Below are 23,124 nucleotides of genomic sequence, written 5' to 3'. Positions count from 1 at the left end.
ATATGTTTGTGATCATATGACTGACATCTCACTAATTTGGAAACAATAACTTTATCCTAAACAGTAATAAATCATGAATTTACAAGGCCTGTCTTATACAACACCCCTCGTTACAGCCTGAGTAAGCACTGCCATCCCAAAATGTATGAGGTGCGGAAAACCTGTATCCAGTTATAAGATCATCGTAAATAAATACAAGAAAGAAGTAAACTGTAGTTCTTAAACTGTAAACTGAATTTCTAACAGGACTATGCCCTGCCCTTTTCATTGGCACTGTTCCCTTTCCATATGGTGCTTTGTCCTTTTCATTTGGCACGCTGCCCTTTTCAGTGCATTAATTGATATTAACACTTGGTGGTTCTAGTTTCAATTTAATGTTGAAGTGAAGTGAAAGAAGTGTGCTCTTTGAATTTCTTAGCATCATATGCATGGCTAACTTTACATACTTCAAGGTGATCTGTCATTGCATGCCCCTCTTGATATTTCGCCGCCCTGCCCTTTTTTGATCCTGGGGAAGACACTGGTAGTGTATTAGCTTATTAGTTCATTTATTGTTTGAGCATTTGTGGTTTTACACTGTGCTTAGCAGTGTTCTAGCTATATGGTGATGGTCTGTATTCAAGTCTGAACCGGAGAGTCCAGTGATCAACAGCATGAGCATCGATATGATGACATGTGCCAACCAAGTCAGCAAGTCTGACCACATGATTCTGTTAGCCACTTCTTATGACAAGTATGGTTGCTGACAACCAATTCAAACCAGATCTTCACATGTATTAGGTACATTAACGATAGTCAGGCTTGGATGTGAGATTGTTCAGTTCATCTTTATGACCAAGCATTAATTGATTTTCTGCTGGTTTATAAGACCAGTCATCAATCTGGAGAGTTGATCCCAAGTCTTGAGACTGATCTATCTATACCTTTAATTAGCTATCAGTACATATATCGCTTATATGACCCAAGGAAATGAGGTCAGTTATGTAGACATGTGTTGATGTCTGCTGCAGGTGATGGATGATTAATGCTGATTAGATGGATACAATGTCTGATTTGTATGACGGTCTAAGATCACATACAGGTCTTGAAAATCTGGTTTCCAGTCCCATGACTAATTATATATGATCCAAGATAAAGGCATTATTGTCCCATTATTTCTTTGTTTCAGTTCGGAATAAAGTATAATCCCCAGGGAGCTGAGGATGAAATGTTATTGCACCCTTAACTTTAACTTGGGTAACAAATCTTTGCTGTTTGACCATGGTCCTTGACCTTACCCATTTATGACACCCATTGACCATACCCTTGACTACACCCATTGACTATCTCCCATGACCACACCCACTGACTGTCTCCTTTGATCACACCCATTGTCTATACCCTTGACCACACCCATTGACTATCTCCCTTGACTATACCCATTGACCATACCCTTGACCACACCCATTGACTTTCTCCCTTGACCACACCCATTGACCATTCCCATAAATCACCCCCTTAACCATTCCGTTTTACTATGCCCCTTGACTGTGTACATTAAAAGTGGTATAAGTGTTCCATGTAAAAGTTACAGGTGAAGGTCCCGGGGTAGAATAGGCCTTCAGCAACCCATTCTTGCCATAAAAGGCGACTGTGCTTGTCGTAAAAGGCGACTCTTGGTTGACACATGTCATCGGTTCCCTATTGCGCAGATCAATGCTCAAGTTGTTGATCACTGGATTGTCTGGTCCAGACTGAATTATTTACAGACTGCCACCATATAGCTGGAATATTGCTAAGTGCGGCGTAAAACTCAACTCATTCACTCACTCCCTTCAAAGTGCTAGGTTAAAACCTAATTCACTCACTCACTCACCCATCTACAATTACTTGGACTTTCACGTGGTGTAGGTCTGTCAACCAGTCTAAATGCGGTTGAAATCTCACTGTTCCCATTACTCTAGATGAAAAGTAAACACCTTGGAACATTATGACATTTATTGCCCTTACAAAACATGAATGCTACTTCCTGTTTTTTGTGGATCACATAGTCACCCTACTCTGAATACAAAGGTCACTTTTATTGGCTAAATTCTTTCAGATGACTTCCGTTTGTTTCATTTACCTCGTTAGGCGGTATAGCACATGTATGCAAAATGCTAGGGTGTTTGAATGGAACAGTGGTTTTTTCTTTCTTTGGCTGCAGTAGCAACAAGTTGTACATGCTTTTGAAGTGTACTAGATGTACGTTTACCGGTATGTTGAATTGGCACCGGCAACCTACTGTTTACAATCCAAAGAAAATTGCAGGACATACACTCACAAACTCACTCACTCAATCACTCAGGTACACAATCACCAGTACACAGACTCACTCATGCATTGAAACTGACAATCATTTACTCAAGAATGTACAGGAATTGACAGTCAGAGTGTTGAAACTACTTTGTCCCAAGTCACTGCAATTCAAAACTGAATGTTCCTTTATTTGACATACTCTGATGTCCAGCTACTCTTTAGTGTTTCCTGTCACATGAACCTAAAATGTATTAAAATTGTGATGTACTAACACTCACTCACTCACTCACTCACCCACTGAACTGGGTGTGGATTTGAGTGATAAGTAATGATACATCAGCATTTTTCAAAGTTGTCATAGTGATCCCATAAGTGTCAAAATTACATTGAATCATTGCAAATCTATCAGATTGCATTTCTGCTGTCATCCATATGGGTGGACAGGTTCTGATGTTGACTCAATTAGAAATAGATTATGATGCAACACTGTCAACAGCTTGATATGAGAAATATGTTTATGTATGAGTTTAAAATCTGTGCCAAGGATTTCACACTTGATATCCCAGTTCAGCACAGCAGATTATGTCATCGACCTACATGCATTGGAGGGCATATCTGAATAGGGAAGATGAATTGATCCTTTCTCAGTGATACAGTTCATACAGAGTTGCGTCCCTTTGGTATGCCAGCATCCTATAACCACTGATTTGAGTCTATGATTTGCCTTCACCCTTTTTCTTTGTTTTATACCTGTGATGATGTGAGTTAGAATTAATCTTCCGTAACTCATGCTTCTCAAAGGTGGCAACTAATGGGATTGGGTGGTCAGGCTTTCTGACTTGGTTGCCACACGTCATCGGTTCCCTATTATGCAGATCAATGCTCATGAAGTGTACTAGATATACATTTATTTAAGGACTGGTATGTTGAATTGGCACAGACAACTTAATGTTTAAAATCCAATGAAAATAGCAGAGCATATACTCACTCACTCACTCTCTCACTCACTTACCCACTAGATTGTCAGGTCCAAACTTGATTATTTACAGATCTCCGCCATATTGTTGGAATATTGCTGAGTTCGACGTAAACCTAAACTCACTCACTCACTCTGTGTTTAACAGTTTGATAACCAATTATAGGGTTTCAGTAATATGTTAATGTCCAGTTACTCTTCAGGATTTCCTCTCAAATTAACCCCCAGTCTGTAATGAAATACTGAAATACTCTTTGATTGGTTTCACAGGCCCAGAATCAATAACTGACAGATACCCATCCATTATCCATACCCTACAACATTCACGTTATCAGTCAATTTGGTTCCTACCCCAGGTTTTTCTTACAGACTCTCAGTTCAAGTGCTGTTAGCTTCTATTTCTACCTGGGTACCCCACCCCTATTTCCCTACTCTACCCAGATGCCCGTTATGTTTATTCCTGCATCAGATTTGTGAGAAATGCAATATATTCTTTCAATATCATAACCATAAATTATACCCAAAATAAGTAACTCACTTACTGTAATTTTGTCAATATCTTCGAAGACAAAGCAGCCGTTAATCATGAAAGAATAACCTATTACATCACATTGATCATAACTGGGCTGGGTATTGAGACAGAGACCCAGATCCAACACATTACCCGTCCCAGCCTTACTCAGTTCCTATTTCATGACGTAAGTGTATGTAGTTTAAGGTGGGATCAGTTTTGCCCATTCATTTAATGACATTAATGAGCAATATTTGTCTTGTATACAGGTATGAAGATGGTTCACAGAGATACCTGGACTTGTTGGCTACTCTCTCTGAGGCTTCTTACCTGACACAGGTATGAACACATTCACAGCTAACACCAATACAGAGCTGAACACCTCTGCGCATGGCAGGGGTTCAAAAATATTTTGAAAAGCCACTTTCAAGAAAGAAACTTGTCCTGACTAATTTTCCACTTGCCCTGATTTTATGACACTATGCGTGATGTTAATGTTTACTGGACTATGTATCAAAGAGTGATAATTTCACTCTCTGCTAAGTCTACTCTATTATTATTGCGAAATTTAATAACTTTATTATGAGCAGATTTGAAATGAAATCCAAGATTATTTGCAGCTTGAAACCGTAAGTGGAAATTATCTAGTAGTACGTGGACATGTAAGATACCATCACTTGATTGCCCAAAATGGAAACCTACTTGTCCCGGGCATCGGGCAATGGGATTTTTTAACCCCTGCATGGAACACACTCTCTCTCACTTTCACTCACACACCTACACAGGTGAAAACTTACACACATGGGAATATCCCTGTATTTGTGAACCCTCATAGTGTGTTTTCTGTTTTGTTGCTTTGAATGAAAATGGATACATTTGTCATTTGTAAATTTAATTAATTCTAAAAAAGATGATTTGTCAGAATGAATAAATTCATTTTAATTGAATGGATTAAGAGTCACAGGTAATTGATTTGTTAGATTATAGTTGTGTGTGTGTATTTTTACAAATAATTAATATACATATAAAGTGTAGGCATTCTTAACTTGCATTTGATTATCTGTAATGATGTTTGTCAGTACCAAGGGCATCTTTGACAAGCAGCTTCATGCCTCTTCACTTGGGCAACGTAGAGAGATCAGGACCTCGGAGGTTCTCAGACAAGATAATCTGACTATCGCTGTGTTGATAATCCTTGCAAGTCCCTGCCATGTTCCAGATTAGCAGAGTTTTTCTAACAAAATAAACACTGAGAGTGTGTTGTTTGTCCTGGCTTTGTATTGAATACGGGGATCTCTGGACCCGACTAATCATGGCCAGTTGGTGGTGAAGTGAGTGAGTTTTTATGCTACTTTTAGCAGTATTCAAGCTATATGACGGCATGAGACTCACACATTATAGATGTGGTACTGACTGATCACAGCTTCGTGATGGTGGAGATCTGGAACTGACAGTTCACAGTTACTTAGTATGGAGATCTGGAACTGACTGGTCACAGCTTCGTGATGGTGGAGATCTGGAACTGACAGTTCACAGTTACTTAGTATGGAGATCTGGTACTGACTGGTCACAGCTTCGTGATGGTGGAGATCTGGAACTGACTGGTCACAGCTACTTAGTATGGAGATCTGGACGACTGGTCACAGCTTCGTGATGGTGGAGATCTGGAACTGACTGGTCACAGCTTCGTGATGGTGGAGATCTGAACGACTGATCACAGCTTCGTGATGGTGGAGATCTGGAACTGACTGGTCACAGCTACTTAGTATGGAGATTTGGACGACTGGTCACAGCTTCGTGATGGTGGAGATCTGGAACTGACTGGTCACAGCTACTTAGTATGGAGATCTGGACGACTGGTCACAGCTTCGTGATGGTGGAGATCTGGAACTGACTGGTCACAGCTTCGTGATGGTGGAGATCTGGAACTGACAGTTCACAGCTTAATGATGGTGGAGATCTGGAACTGACAGTTCACAGCTACTTAGTATGGAGATCTGGAACTGACTGGGCACAGCTACTTAGTATGGAGATCTGGAACTGACTGGTCACAGCTACTTAGTATTGAGATCTGGAACTGGCTGGTCACAGCCACTTGGTGGTGGAGATCTGGAACTGACAGTTCACAGTTACTTAGTATGGAGATCTGGTACTGACTGGTCACAGCTTCGTGATGGTGGAGATCTGGAACTGACTGGTCACAGCTACTTAGTATGGAGATCTGGACGACTGGTCACAGCTTCGTGATGGTGGAGATCTGGAACTGACTGGTCACAGCTTCGTGATGGTGGAGATCTGAACGACTGATCACAGCTTCGTGATGGTGGAGATCTGGAACTGACTGGTCACAGCTACTTAGTATGGAGATTTGGACGACTGGTCACAGCTTCGTGATGGTGGAGATCTGGAACTGACTGGTCACAGCTACTTAGTATGGAGATCTGGACGACTGGTCACAGCTTCGTGATGGTGGAGATCTGGAACTGACTGGTCACAGCTTCGTGATGGTGGAGATCTGGAACTGACAGTTCACAGCTTAATGATGGTGGAGATCTGGAACTGACAGTTCACAGCTACTTAGTATGGAGATCTGGAACTGACTGGGCACAGCTACTTAGTATGGAGATCTGGAACTGACTGGTCACAGCTACTTAGTATTGAGATCTGGAACTGGCTGGTCACAGCCACTTGGTGGTGGAGATCTGGAACTGACTGCTCACAGCTACTTAGTATGGAGATCTGGAACTGATGGCTCACAGCCACTTGGTGGTGGAGATCTGGAACTGACTGGTCACAGCTACTTAGTATTGAGATCTGGAACTGGCTGGTCACTGCCACTTGGTGGTGGAGATCTGGAACTGACTGCTCACAGCTTCATGATGGTGGAGACCTGGAACTGACTGGTCACAGCTACTTAGTATGGAGATCTGGAACTGACGGCTCACAGCCACTTGGTGGATGCCGTCTGTACCCCACAGACCTACAGTATCTCACAGATTTCAGTACTCTATAGATCCTTAATGCCCCATGGTAGCCTATGATGACTGGATACTCACAGTGTGAGACTAGGCTGGTGGTTATCAAGAGGTGTTTGCACACTCATCCTCACTCTCTCTCTCACTCACTCACTCACTAACTCGCTCACTTACTCTCACTGTCACTGTTGGAATGCTGCACCAAACATCCCCCTAATATTTCTGTTCCACTACTCAGATTATATACAGTGATACATACAATTCCACCATGTTTGTCATATGGGTTTTTAAAACATTCATTCACATGTTTTCCCTGTTGAACGTATCTCTGTCGCCTTGATCTGACTAGACTATCAGCAGTGAGGATATGCAATCACAAAACCCCCACTAACTTGTAGTCAGCTAAAGCTTTCAACTGTAACACAGATTATCTTGACCACCCCTACTTACAAGGATAAGAAATATAGAGCACAGAGGAACTTTACAATCATGCAGAAAAAAATTGAATCAAACATATTCTCCCCTTGCTGTATAGATTAACTTCTTAAAAAAGATAGGAGGGAAATAATTTTGCATTGATGTTGTCATTTCATGTTGGTTTTAAGGCTTTGTAAATACATCATTAATCATGGTATTGTTTCTTTAGACGGGTCAGTTAACTGTGTTTTCACTGAACCGTCTTTAATGTAATATAAGTGGAAGTTAGAAATGTTTCCATTTGCTTGTCTCATTTTGTTTTATTCTTGTGGTGTGGGGTAGGCTACTGGTTAAAGTGTTTACTCATTTTGCTGAGAACCTGGGTTTAATTCCCCACATGATACAATGTGTGAAGCCCAAGAATTGGTGACCCCAGAAGATGAGGCAAGGATATTCCTAGGGGCGGCGTAAAACCGTGTTAACTCACTCACTTGTGTTATCTTCCGTATTTGAAGTTCTGTTAGTTAAAGTAAAGTTTTAAGGTGTATTAAACTCATTTTGTCTTATTTTCAGTATATCAAGTTTCAAGTGACTGAATCTCAGAATTTAGAAAATGAAGATGCATTCCATCTAGTTTGAAATGTTAACCTATACACCGGGGATACTTGTCCGACATTTATTTCTATATATAGATGAAGTTATTTTATCTGAAAATATGTATCTACATAAAACTTATGACAATAAAATCCATAAAATAAGAAGTAAATTTGGCCTGGCCTAATAAATATCTAAATTTATTTATGAATTTCAAGCAGATGCAATCTAGACTTCCTAAATCAATTTAGATTTGAGTTGAGCTTCAGTTTTGTCATTCATAATGGGATCTATAGTACTGGTATGTTATTTATCAGGACTCTGATCAGGTTAAAGTTTGTGGGTCAGAGTGATTCAGTTCCTGATTCTTGTTTCTAACTTTATCGTCATTTGTCATCAGTTTACTGGGGTTATTGTATGAAGATTCCCTTTCGTTTTATCTTGTTTCATGATTTTCAAAATAGTTATGCACTTTATGACATTCAAATAAAGGCTCGCTTGTAGAAACTAGAGTGTCCATGAAATTAAGTTAAGGGTTCAAAATTCTTGGTTTGAGACTGACAATGACAGAGGTCAGATCATAGCTCAATAGTTGAAATGTGTTCTTAATACATCAAGTCACATTTGAAAACTATCCTCGTGATGATCTGCTTATTGCACAGCAATTCTATAGCGCCGTGCATGCACAGAAGTGTTTCCAGTCCAAGCAATGGTGGTCCTACAGTGCAACTGCCGTAGGGGTCAGTGGGGTAGCCCAGTGGTTAGAGCATTTGCAGGTCATGCCCAAGTCCTGGATTTGATTCCCACATGGGTACATTATGTGAAGCTTATTTGCTTTGATATTCCTTAAAGCGTAAAAAATATATCACTAATCTCACTCGCTCACTCGCTCGCTCACTCACTCACTCACTCACTCACTCACTCACTCACTCACTCACTCACTCACTCACTCACTCACAGTTAACATGTAAAATCAGGCAATTTTTCAGTTTCCTGATTCACTCAGTCAATTTGTAATTTGCCTGAAATTTAGTCGATTTATTAGACTGATTGACTGAAACATGTTTCAATGTGTACTATCATTACAAGTGTATAAGCTTTAGAGTGAACCAGTCAATTTACAAATTTCATGTTACATTGGTCATAACAGATACTCATGCATCTTGTTTCAGTTAGATGATGTTTCTACCCGTGTTGTAAGTCTACCACATATCAGAACAATCTACAAAGAAACTGCAGAATGCCTCCTCAAGGCTGAGAATTATGAAGACTGTATCATCGTCTGTGACAAGGCTCTCGAGTCTGTCACTCTTACCCTCAACACATCTGCTAGCTCCTGTGGAGCAGACGACATCAGCAGTCTCCTTGGTCAAGACGACAGTGAAGATCTCTCACAAACTATAGATGCCAATTCCAGAAAGAGGCCAAGATCTTACTCCTGTGAACTCACACCAGCCAATCAGAATGAAGACAACTGGCAAGATGTTCAACATCATATGACCTTGACATTGTTTAAAACAGACGCCTTCATTGCCTTGAAAGACTATGAAACTGCATCAGATTCATTACATAGGTGAAAAAAAGACTCTATGTTATTTCAACAAGTTCTATGTACTATATATTTATTCTCCTCTTACAAACTTGGGTAAAACAGTCTCATGGCTTCCATGTTTGGAATGGCAATTTGTATTGCAGAATTTTCCATTTTTGTGTCATATTTAGATTATGATTTTCTACAAATAGCATAATATTGACCCCTTTGTATTTATCCACACTTGCAACAATTCTAGGAATTTGCCATGGTTCATGGCATGTGATGACGCCGGTTAGCAGTCTAGACCTTACGTAGTAACGCTGACATTGTGATACATGCAGCAGCCATTGTGCCTGTTTTCAGTATTGTTTGTGTGATTTGACTAATCTTCTTTCCAGTCTCTTGCCTTGGCTCTTTAAGCTTGCACCACACTGATATTCCATACAGTTGGTATTTACACTAAAATCTCAATGTTAACTTTGAAATGCATGTCAAGGCTTTTTCTTCTGAGTCTAGGTGTACTTAATAATTATGGAGGCATATTCTCTGCACAGTGTTGTTTGGTAGTAACCCAGTGTGAAATGTGCTGTCCGTGGTTCAGCATAAACCATTCAATACATTGTAAGAGGTCCGGGAATTGCAAACTTGACCGTAAATTTTGTAGTAAAGAACGGCCACTTCTGCAAACATCTACATCAGTGGGGAGCAAAAGGACAAAGCCGAGAGACTGTACGCTCAAGACTTAGCGACTTTTTCTAAATAAACATGCTTTCATCTGTCAGGGCCGTTGAAGCGCTTCTGGAATGCAGTGGACGATGGTCGGAGGTTGTGGAAGCTGATATCCAGACGACCTCCGAACCTGTCCCCAAACGACGCAGAACAGTAAATGAGGAGGAGGTTTTAATTAAAACAGGTACAACTTAAAAATGTGTGTATATGCCAAACCCTGGGTAAGTGTGTTGGCATAAGGATGTGATTGCTCACTTTATCCAAGGCAATGAGACTTAGTTCTTGAGGAATTCCTGATGGCTGGAAACCCTGCCTCAAGTTGTTATCTCAAGGGTTTACATAATTATTCAAACATGCTCTCAACCTGTTCGGGGAAGGAAAAAATCGTCAATGTTTTGGTCTATTTTTGTGAACAAATGGGTGTTTTTGTCGAACATTGTCGAAGACTGTCAGAAATAAACAAACAAGCTTGTTTTAATTGGGATTGGTAATCAAATTATTTGGATGTTTTGATTCATTCTGTAAATCATGTTTAGAGAGAAATGTTGCTCCAGGCGTGACACTGATGAATGAATGAGTCGCTAAAAAAACAGATCTCAGTGAAGTACAGTGATGGTGGTTACATTGAAAACAAAGTGGAACAAAATATAGAATGAAAGGGGCTGTCATCAGTAGGGTCCTGTCCAGCCAAGCATGTAGTCATCAGCCATGAGCTATGGCGCTAATAAAAAGCAAGCAGAATTTTGTATTTTGTATTTTCATTGTAGAATTTTGTATTTTGTATTTTTATTGTGAAAACATGAGCCCGAATATATATTTTCTGTTTAATACAGTAATATGCTTCTATTCTATACAGCACCTTGATGTTGAGATTCAAGATTTATTTATGTGGTTTTTTTTAAGATCAAAGTTCCTTTTATTTTTACAACAATTTAAGACAGTAAGATTAATGTATTTTGGTTTATCCTATGATTAATCAGAAAATACTAATGTCAAATGTCGAATGGTCAGATATTGTTTGATGAATCACAACAGATATAAATATTATATGAAACATGTACTTCCTCATACTTAGCAAAGAAAATCATCATGCACACATTTCCCTAAAGCAGCATCCTGATTCATATATGGACACTTATTTGGTAACTTGTGTTCAGACATCTGATTTCCTTGTTAGCCCAAACTGCCATTTTCTAAATCATTGGAGAGGATTTCTACTTGTGTTAGTTCATGTCCTCAGACTGACCTTGCACATCTGATTTTGACACAAAGGTTTGTCTGGCTGCCTTTATACAATCCTTACTGATTAAACTTCCCCGCTAGCTAATATGTGCCATGTTCTGAATCCATGATTTATACCTCAGTTTTACTTCATGTCCTTCAGACAGTGACCCTGCACATCCCCGATCTCGACACAAGGGTTTGTCCAACTACTTTTATACATTCGTTAATACATGTTGTAACTTTTGTGAATACCTGTACCACCCACACTGTGACTCCCACTACCACTACTGACTTCCCCTTTTACGAGTATTCTGGTGTATGCGGAGCCCAGGTAAAAAGAATACACCCGTCAATTTCTGCATACTGTCCCACTACCCTCAATGAGGTTAGAGAGAGTCACGTGAATGAGCCAGCTCGTCGTCAGTTGACGTTTTTCTCAATTGAATATTCTGCATGCTTTCCTATACACGTGATAGATGTTAATGGTGTTTGTTGGATATATGTTATCTGACGTGCATGAGTGAGTTTTGAATGTAGTTACACCCTTGTGCTGTAGATTGAAGTGTGTGAATGAGAGACTTCTTTGACTGATCTATAGCATGCCAATACAAGATATAGCTGATGGGATAAGTCTCCATTGGTGTGCCTGTTCAACATACAAAGATGCGGATTTAATAGCTCCTCAAAGAAACTACACGTCAAGGATGAATTGAAATTACAAATATATTTGTCACAGTACTAAGTTTGTGTGTATGGGTGACCTATTTCATGGTGGGAGAAATGTTGACTTTGCAATATATATGTCACATTGTCAAATTCAACTGACCTGTTTAACAAGTGATCACAAGAATTTTTCTGTTTGTAATTCTTTGAATTTTCTATCATATTTGTGGTGATGTGATGTTTATGAATTTTAACCACTGATAATAGACATTACAAACAAGCATGTTGATTTTATGGTATTACGACATGTATCAAGTAGTATAAAGACATCAGAGACTGTAAAGCAATGGCCATTAATTGTGATTGATTTGGAAACCTGTCAAAATATTCAATCCAGACACCAAATTATTCACTGCCCAAATATTAATGCGTGTTCCCAAGGCAATATTTTGGACCTGCATGCTAATGAGGGGTGGTTCATTTCCAGAGCATAAATCATGACAGTTCCGTATTTCTTTGTGTACTTGGCATTCACACCAGACAAATAGTGAATTTTTAATTTACTGGATTGGTTTTCGTTTTTCTGCACAGCATGTATCTAATATAAAGTGGATCTGATATAAATGAATTAATTCTCCACTACTTGAATATATTCTCCCAAACGTAATTTAGCCATCCATGCTCGTTTGTAATAATTTGTTACACAACACTGAACACATCAATATTCCAGCTGTGTGATGTGGGCTGAAAAAAATTAAATCTGGACCATTTTTTGTTTGTTATTTAATTCCAAACCATATTCCTGTGTCAGTCTGTAAATAATCAATACTACACAATTGGTATACGAAGACATGTGTTGACCAAGTAAGCGATTATGACCACCTGATATTGTTACTTGCATTGTAAGGCAACCATAGGTTGCTGAAGACCAATTCTGACAATATCTTCATAGTTTTGAAACAATGAGGCAATCACCAAACCCCTGACCAACAGATTCCTGTACTTACTTACTGTTATGACAATTATAGGTTGCATTTTACAAATATTCTTACACCAAGTCCCAATAGTTGTTGGACACCTGCAGGACGTGTGAGTGGTTGCATTTCAGATTGTAGTTCCTGCCCTGAGTGGAAGTCCCTTCTAGTGCAGGCTTGTTGCAAGTTCTCCAGTCTCCTGACAGACCAGGGGAAGATAGCAGATGCCCTTCACTACTCCCGGATAGCTGTACAGACTCTCCCAGGTACAGCACTATCCCCATTTACACACGGGCACAGTTGACGCTATCTACCTCAAAACACTCTGATACAATAGCCACTATTCCCCCAACACAGTCTGTTATAACAGCCACAATTGCCCTCAGCACACCCAGGTACAACAACACACAGGTATGGCAGCCTCTATGCTCCAACACACCACACAAGTACAACATCCTCTATCTCCACCCAACACACCACACAGGTACAACAGCCACTATCCAGCAACACACCACCCAAGTACAACAGCCCTATCAACCCCAACACACCACACAAGTACAACAGCCCTATCCCTCCAACACACCACACAAGTACAACAGCCACTATCCCCCAACACATCACCCAAGCACAACAGGCACTATCCCCCCAACACACCACCCAAGGATAACAGCAGTATCTCTCCAACACACCACACAAGTACAACAGCCACTATCCCCCCAACACACCACCCAAGCACAACAGGCACTATCCCCCCAACACACCACCCAAGGATAACAGCAGTATCCCTCCAACACACCACACAAGCACAACAGCCACTATCCCCCCAACACACCACACAAGTACAACAGCCACTATCCCCCCAACACACCACACAAGCACAACAGGCACTATCCCCCCAACACATCACCCAAGGATAACAGCAGTATCCCTCCAACACACCACACAAGTACAACAGCCACTATCCAGCAACACACCACATAAGTACAACAGCCCTATCCCCCCAACACACCACACAAGTACAACAGCCCTATACCACCAACACACCACACAAGTACAACAGCCACTATCCCCTAACACACCACACAAGTACAACAGCCCTATACCACCAACACACCACACAAGTACAACAGCCACTATCCCCTAACACACCACACAAGTACAACAGCCCTATACCACCAACACACCACACAAGTACAACAGCCACTATCCCCTAACACACCACACAAGTACAACTGCCACTATCCCCCAACACATCACCCAAGTACAACAGCCACTATCCCCCAACACACCACCCAGGGATAACAGCCACTATCCCCCAACACATCACCCAAGAACAACAGCCACTATCCTCCCAACACACCACCCAAGTACAACAGCCACTATCCCCCATCCAGGTATTGCTGCTAGTACTCCCTCCCCTTCTCTGACCCAGATAATGTAACCATTTCTCTAAATCCCCCTCACTCACTCAGTACCACCCACTGTGTTGTTACAGGTGATACAAGAGCATGGTACACCTGCTGCACAGCTCTCCGCCAGTCAGGGAGGGAGGAGGAAGCATGTCGGGCATGGCTGCATCACAGGGGGGTGGGACACCTCACCAACAACAGCCACCTTCAGACAGAGCTGCACAAGAAACAGTCACAACTCAGGTAATGAAAGAATCAACTGGATGATGCACAGAAAGTTGAAGGGCCATGGTCCTTTCCCCTGGTTTTATGTCAGCCTCTTTGACTTGGTTGAATATGGTCATGCCAAAGCTCATTTTTGGTGTCCCCAGTTGTGATATTGCTGATCGTCATGCAGAATCCCTGAGAGTGCCAGCACACTTTCATTATGCCTTATGCCCGGAGTAGGGACTTGATTTTCACAGCTCTCTTAGCGGCAACAAAGTCATATGTGCCATATGAACTTAAGACTCTCTGAGAGCTAAGAGAGCTTAGGCCGTGCAGTTTCAGATACTGCACTACACTGTAAGCCATTGTGTATCTAACAGTTAGGCAAGTGCTGATATTTTAGTTGTCAGATTTTTTAGTTCCCGATTTTTGCAAAAAGTGAGAAATCTATGAAGAGTCTTCCATAACCTTTTGAGCACACATTATTTTGGGGAGTCTAAGTGAAAACTGTAACCTAATATTCATGTTCCAACTGTGTATCCTAATACAACTCAAGATTCCCTGAGGTGGTTGGGTGGCCTTGTCTTGGAACCATTGCTTGCCACAGCAAAGACCTGTGTTTGATTCCCCACATTGGAACATTTCTGACTCCCAGCATGATACTGCTGAAATGTTACTAAAAGCAGTGTAAAACTGAACTCACTCAATCAATCAATTTTTCCAAAAGTCGATGCCAAGAGAGTTTCAGAGGGATGCCAACTTGGTTGTAGGATGAACCCCTGCTTGATCACCATCAACCAACCTACCACTAGTCAGCTGGGCACAGTAGCATGTCTCCCGCTGACCTCCCAGAGTTCTGAGTCTTTGTAGACATTTTCAGGAATATGTTGAGTGTCCAGATTAGTCAGATCTCCTTTAACAGTTGGTCCTAACTGAAGAACCCTCACAACCGTTATCCATCTACAAGTGTGTTATAACAAGCGTTACATCATTCAAAAGTTCAGGTCGTTGGGCACCGGTGAAGGTCCGGGATAGAATAGGCCTTCAGCAACCCATGCTTGCCATGAAAGGTGACTATGCTTGTCGTAAGAGGTGACTAACCGGATCAGGTGGTCAGACTCGCTGACTTGGTTGACATATTGCATCGGTTCCCAATAGTACAGATCGATGTTCATGCAGTTGATCACTGAATTGTCTGGTTTAGACTCGATTATTTACAGACCGCTGCCATATAGCTGGACTATTGCTGAGTGCGGCGTAAAACTAAACTCACTCACTCACTCACTCACTCTTTCCCTTACTCACTTACTCGCTCGCTCACTCACTCAGGTCATTGTGTTCCCCAAACAACCACTTATGTTATAAATCCCATATCTCCCAATGTTATTCACCAACAACCTGTGTTATTCGAAGAGGTGACTTAGTGTATTGGGTGGTCAGAATCCCCAACTTGTTGATTATGTCTTTATGTAACTTGACATTGTGGTTCTTTGTTCACAGCATAATAGATTTTCTGGCTTAGATTGGTTTAAAATGTTTTCAGGCTGCTGAGTGTGACATTAAACAACAAACAACCACTGAAGCGGAGTCAAAATCTGGATTGCAAATAGAATTATTTTTACTCCCCTGATGAATAAATAGATGCCAGGTGTTCACCATCTTCCTTTAATGTTGTTGAAAATATTTCATCTTGGACATGCTCCAAGACAGCAGCTTATTAAATCTCATGTTTTTCTCTTCTGAAAAATTTAGATTTAAAGGTTTACCTCCATGTGAAACAAAATATCAGCCAAACTGTGTAATGTGTAAATGTGTGCACTCACACGCCTTACTGTCCTCAAACTGTTGGGAGTGGTGAGGTAGCTCAGTAGTTTAAGCATTCACTCATGACACTGAAAACTGGGTTTGATTCCCTCAGTGGGTACAATGTGTGAAGCCTATTTATGGTGTCCCATGCTGTGATATTACTGAAATATTGCTTTAAACGTTGTAAAACTAAACTCACTCACTCACACTCCTTTGCAAGTTTTCATGCTTTTTTCTGTTGTTGAACATTGTAGAGATGGACTGAACAAACCGTTACAACATGTTACTGATTTTGTGTCAACAGCCATTTGTAAGTGAGACTTTGATTACTGGCCGCCTATGTGCAACACTAGCTAGTATTGATTGAAGTACATGTGTCTCCGTGGATATCGTCACGGCAACTGTCACACCTGGCATAGATGGCACCGTGGAGATACACATGCTCACTCTGCAGGACTGACTCATGTCATGTCTGCAGATAGATGGAAATAAAACATCACAGCAGCTTCATTTATTAATCACAGAAATGGATACTGCCTAAATACTGCCTACTCACAGATCTGTGAAAGGATGGATAAAGATATGAACTTCCTCAACTGAATTTTATTTTTCTCTCAAGATCTGTTGCTGATCAGTTCACCTATGATTCCTTCAGATTATCAATCACAATATTGACTGAAAGTTTAGTAATTAAGCTGGGATTTGTCACAATCCATAAATACTAAAAAAAGATTATCATGAAAGGTTTGTATTGTTAATGTAATTGTCTGGAATACATCATTTTGTTGACATACTTTTTCTGGATTTTTGTGGTACCAGTACTGTATTTGATTTTTGCAATTGATTGATAATATTGCTTGTGTGCTGCATTTACCCTCAACAACACCGCTGGATGTTGGGTAAGATCTGCTATCACAAGAGTACTTGCCTAATCCTCACTAGTCATCTCCTTCAATGAGGACAAGTTCAGACCTGATAGATCTACATCACCTGGAGCTTTTCTCAAACCTGACACTGTGATTTATCATCAAAGATTTACTGCCATTTGAGGTTAGCATGGGTGAAAAAAAGTGGTCATGTGTGGTCATGCTTTTATGAAATTCCAGTGCATTGCAGACCAATGTGTTGCTAATCCATTGCTAATCTAATCTGTGACGCTGGTATCTTGACACTTGACATAGCAAGAATTGTTTCTGTCAACAAAATGAAGAGCGAGTTAAAATTTAACATCACATCGGCATTGTTTCAGCCAGATAGTGACCAATAAGAGTGAGTTTAGTTTTATTGCACTCAGCAATATTCCAGCTATATGGCGGTGGTGATCAATAAAATAAAGTTTAAAGAGTAAGTTTTGATTATTACAAGATTCTCACTCTTGTCTTTGTTATACATAACTGAAATGTTCAGAGCACTCACTCACTTACTCACACACAAACCCACACACAATTACTCACTCACTCACTCACTCACTCACTCACTCACTCACTCACTCACTCACCCAGGGACTGGTTGCACTATCCCTCAATACAATGTCTCCCCTTCACCGACTGTATTTTCCATACTTGCAGAGGCAGAGTTTCAACACACAGTAATCTTGAATCTGTTCAAGAACATTGTCACCTCAGATTGTAGATACTGATGCTATTGACCCTTACTTCTTGTTTTACAGGAAGCTATCAACAGAGAATGAGGATACGGCACTTGAAAGTGGAAACCTCGGGGCTAGAGCTACACTTGAGATGGATGTAAAGTCTATAGAGGTCCTTCTTCAACAAAAACATTAATCATAGGCTTCATGGACATGACTGTAGCTCTGGACATGGCTGTAGCTCTGGACATGACTGTAGCTCTGGACATGGCTGTAGCTCTGGACATGACTGTAGCTCTGGACATGACTGTAGCTCTGGACATGACTGTAGCTCTGGACATGACTGTAGCTCTGGACTCGGGCTGTACTGACTGCTGGGGTCAGGAAGAGAGAGGGTGTGTTGGGGTTTGATCCTTGGCATTGTTGTGACACAGTCATTAAAAGATGGTGCTGTGACTGTTACATGAAAGTACCTTTTTGTTACATTGTGATTCTAAAATTGTTGATCATAATAAACTTTGTTGATTTTATGAGGGTCCATATTTTTCTTTGTCTTCAGGCTGCTAATTTCAGTGACAGATGTCGTGAAAAAAACAACCAACCATAATAGTTTGTCTGTGCCAGACACAATCTCATGGTTATGTGAAATCGGAATTAATTAGAATCAATTCTTTCCGTTGTAATTCTGTCTACTTTCACGAGTATACATCAAATGTGAAAAAAAGCTTGAACTTTCAGCTAAACTGTGATAGGTCTCTTATCTTTGATTAATGTGTGTTAAGATCTGTTTGTGTTTTTAGTTGCATTTGTGGAATCATAACAGAAATTGAGGATGATTGTACAACTGAGTTGATTAGCTGGAGCAGGCTTTGCAGACAACCCATCCAACAGCTGGTATAAAGGCAAAGTGTCACACATTTTCGACAATATTTTGGGCTATATTATATAGTCTGGTTCATAATTATTGAGAATTTTTCTTCTTACTTTGAGCTATCCTAACACCTCAACTGATTCACTGATACTTAAAACTAAGTAATGGTATAAGGGAGGTAACTCATCTTGGCCTACTGAGTATAGTACAATTAGAGTTACCTCCCCTGAATTTGTAGCAGACGTCATTTTCCTCAGCACTGTCAACAATGTCTGCTGAAGATAAAAGAAGGTTGATTTTTGAGTTGTGTAATCAAGGAATTGATGATGTAAATACATGGGCAGAGAGAACAGGAACTCCTCTTTCTACTGTGTATAGGATTAGGAAGAATTTTAAAGAGGGAAAGGATTTGGGGCACCAGAAAGGAGCAGGGAGACCCAGAAAATTGGACTTCTCAGATCGCGTCCGGCTGGGAATTTTAGCGTCTAAAAAGCAAAGGGCAAGCATCTCCAACATCAGGTATGAAATGATAGAAAGGGGATCAACAGTTGTATCAAAATCTACAGTTAGAAGAAATTTGATTGATCTTGGATGGGAGAAAAAGACTGGAATTCCTTCTCCTCTCATGAAACAAGAACATAAAGACAGGCGTGTTGAGTGGTGTTTGGCACATGAAAACTTTGACAGGGAAAATGTGATTTTTACTGATGAAAGCTCAATATGGGTATATCCCAATAATGTGAAAATATGGACAAAGTCTGCGTCAGCACCGTTGTATCGACGACCTAAATACAGCCCAAAGTTTCATGTATGGGGAGGGATATCCTTATTAGGAACGACCCCGCTGTGTGTGTTTGAGGGAAATCTGACAAGTCAACGCTACACTAACATATTAGATAATTTTCTCCTTCCAAGTGCACATGTGTTTTATGGAAATGACTGGATTTTGCAGCAAGATAATGATCCTAAACACACCACAAAACATGCCAAGCAGTGGTTTCAGGACAAAAATGTGACTGCATTACCATTTCCTGCATATAGTCCTGACTTAAATCCCATTGAGAACATTTGGGGGATGATGAAGGAATGTGTGAATCAAAAGGGGTTGACAAAAATTGAAGACATGAAGAGAGAAGTGGTCCGATACTGGGACAGCATAACTCACGAGACACTAACCTCTCTGATAGGAAGTATGCCTACCCGTCTTAGACTGTGCCGTGAAGCTCAAGGAGACTTGATAAAATATTAAATTGTTACCTACACAACATGAAAAGGTCAGTTCACTTTCACAATACATTCAGTTTTATCTGATTTGTTCTCGTTTAATAATATGAAATGCTTTAGCTATTCTCAATAATTTTGAACCATACTGTATATACTGGGACATATGCACTAACTTTAGCTTCCTAATAATGCAATGAAAGACATTATCCCTTACGACTTTCAACTGATAATTGAAATGTCAGGGCGATGAGCTTCCAAATACCTCACATGCCATATATGGAATGGAACCAATTGCTTTGCATGTGAAAAACCATCCCATATGGTATTTTTCGGAACTGGCCTCCATCACAAGTTAGGATATTCAAAAAGAGCATTTAAGGAACATAATTCAATTAGGTTTGCTTGAAATAATGTTTGGCAGGTACTAGTACATGGCTTGAGGGTGAATTTAATGCAACATTGCATTAATTCATTCAAACTTTTTAATTTGACATCATACTATAAAAACATAAGTTTGGGGGAAATAAAATTTATGGTAGCTTCCCAGAGGGCTGTTAATTAGTATTATTGAGAGAAATGCATCAGTTATTATTAGAGAAGTGTGCTGTGACATAGTGCCTTTACGTTATACCACTTTGCTGTGTGATCTGGATTAGAGTACACCTCACCCTACTAGTTCAACATGAGTGGATTAAGTCCCTAATCCCACTATGAACAGTTATATCACCAGTATTAGCTGATCTGTGCATGGTCTTTATCAAATCACCTCTGGATACCACTTCATATCGTCAGATTGTGTGTACAAGCCTTTATTAAGTACATCTCCATTAACAGTTGGTCCTGACTCAAGAACCCTCAACCATTATCCATCTTCAAGTGTGTTATAAAATAGCATTACATCATTCAAAAGTTCAGGTCGTTGGGTTCGACAAACAACCACTCATGTTATAAATCCCATATTTCCCGGTGTTTGAGTAGGGTAGTTTTCCTGTGAGTACAGAACAGTGATGAGTACTGTGTGTACAGTACATATCTGCTGACCAGATGTCACATGACTCCTGTAAGCCTCGTATAGCAATTCCGGGCACAGATCGAGGTTAATACTACACATCGAGGTTAATCTTGAGCATCGGGAGAAGGTGTGACTATGGGCACATATGTTAACATATTGTTCAACATGGATTGGCTTTGTCAGCCCTATGTCCACTGCAGTTAATCATAGTAGTCAGCCGTTGGCAGCAGCAGCCTGTGGTCAGCTCATATGGGATAAACTGCTGGCAACTCCATGCTTATTGATATTGGCATCAACGCTAATAAGGACAGATTTGTGTGTGGATGGTTTACAGGTTTCAGTTTCAAAGGGTCAGCATGTTTTAAACTGTTTTATCATTTTTCCCATATGACAGTAATAAACACAATCAACTGACATAAACTATTACTGATCCTTATCTTGTGTATGAAGTAGTGTATGACAACCTGCTAATTTTATGAGTGACTGCCTGTGAAGATGTTCACTGTCAGTCACGAGATCACTAGGGTACCTTATTAGACACGAAACAACAGATTTCCTCTGTGTTTAATATTTTCTCATTAATCTTCATGGACATACTAAAGAGTCATCAGTGCAGACTAAAAGTAGCTCTAGCATAAAGTATTTTCATATTTCAGTGACTTTTACAAAGCATTATATCAACCCATTTAACATATATACTTCATAGCCTTGCTCTAAGGCTTTACTGAATCATAAGTTCATGAATGTTGTATCTTCATGATAAGCAAGTCTAGACTAGTAGGCAGAACATATGGATAAGTTCATTAATGTTGTATCTCCATAATAAGCAAGTCTATATAACCAGGCAGAATATATGGATAAGTCCATGAATGTATCTTATAAGCAAGTCGAGATAAGCAACAGTACAAAAGGATAAGTCCATGAATGTTGTATCCTCTTAATAAGCAAGTCTAGATAAGCAGGTGGTACATATGGACAAGTCCATGAATGCTGTCTCTTCATTGTAAGTAAGGCTAGATAAGTAGCAGCACAAAAGTATAAGCCCATGAAAGATGTATCTACATTATCAGCAAGTCTAGGTATGCAGACAGTACAAATAAATCAGTCCAAAGGCTGATACAGGGGTGGAGTTGGGGTTGGAGAATGCACACCACCACCCACCACCCCAACATGTTTTTTCCCTCAGAGATATTAAATCACTCATGAATGTCATGATGGAAAATGAAGTGTGCACTTACAGCCACGCACCAACCCATCCCCACCGCTACCCATCCCCACCCCACCCCGCCCCAACCCAACCCATCCCCATCCCAACCCATCCCTACCCCTATCCAACCTCTCATTTCTCTTTCCCCATCCCCCTCACTCACTCGCTCACTCACTCACTCACTCACTCTCTCTCTCTCACAAACAGACACCCCACCTATGTTTAAAAAAATCTGTATCCACCTGTGAAGTCCATGAATGTTGTAGCTTCTTAATAAGTCTAGATAAGCCGGGATAATACAAATGGGTGTCAGGCTTTAAAAGGACAACTCCATGTAAACTAATAATTAACCTAGAGACTTATAATTATTAATCCTTTCAATGGGACTTATGCAATTATTAGTTCATTCAAGTGAGACAAGTGTTGTCTTATCACGGTAGTCCAGTGCATTTTCAGTCAACAAAGTATAAGTTATGATACTAAATTCTTTGTCTGGGTTTTTGTCAGTTCATATTAGCATTTAGATTTGGTATAGACTTTGTTCAGAACCGACAAAGTGTACACAAAGACCTGATGTCTTCATGAGGCAATTAGAAGTAATGTTGGCCAAAAAGCCCTGATAATCACCAATTCCACAAACAAATTTTCAGAATCGGTATCCGGTCCCGCCTGACTTCGTTTCTAATTATGTATTTTGTGTGTGTAAAATAAAAATGAATGGTGAATCTATTAAGCGTAGTATTTGTTATGGATGTTGGGAAGGCAAAGTCAGATGAAATATTGATTACATTTTTCAGCTGTGTTATGAAATTCACTTATATTTATGATATAATTTTGTCCACCTTGTCACGGCTGACTGACATGCGGTCATGGATGAGTTAGAGGCACAACCTGTTCATACAACAGACACTCTCTTCTGTAGTCCA

At 40.2% G+C, this 23,124-nt stretch overlaps 1 protein-coding gene across 2 annotated transcripts in view; it reads left to right on the top strand.

The window, feature by feature from the left end:
- LOC137287088 (Fanconi anemia group G protein homolog) overlaps positions 1 to 18,414 on the top strand; it is a 53,872-nt gene extending 35,458 nt beyond the window's left edge. For both annotated transcript variants that reach the window (XM_067819216.1, XM_067819217.1), the window contains exons 11-16: positions 4,034 to 4,103; positions 8,923 to 9,323; positions 10,067 to 10,197; positions 13,009 to 13,140; positions 14,370 to 14,526; positions 17,966 to 18,414. In XM_067819216.1, coding sequence (XP_067675317.1) covers positions 4,034 to 4,103; positions 8,923 to 9,323; positions 10,067 to 10,197; positions 13,009 to 13,140; positions 14,370 to 14,526; positions 17,966 to 18,080 — 1,006 coding nt within the window. In that variant the 3' untranslated portion in view covers positions 18,081 to 18,414. The remainder of the gene's footprint in view (positions 1 to 4,033; positions 4,104 to 8,922; positions 9,324 to 10,066; positions 10,198 to 13,008; positions 13,141 to 14,369; positions 14,527 to 17,965) is intronic.
- Positions 18,415 to 23,124: the final 4,710 nt, after the last annotated feature.

The sequence above is a fragment of the Haliotis asinina genome, chromosome 6, assembly GCF_037392515.1.
Source record: "Haliotis asinina isolate JCU_RB_2024 chromosome 6, JCU_Hal_asi_v2, whole genome shotgun sequence".
In the NCBI taxonomy this organism is placed as follows: Eukaryota; Metazoa; Mollusca; class Gastropoda; order Lepetellida; family Haliotidae; genus Haliotis; species Haliotis asinina.
This window is presented reverse-complemented; position numbering and strand designations above follow the sequence as displayed.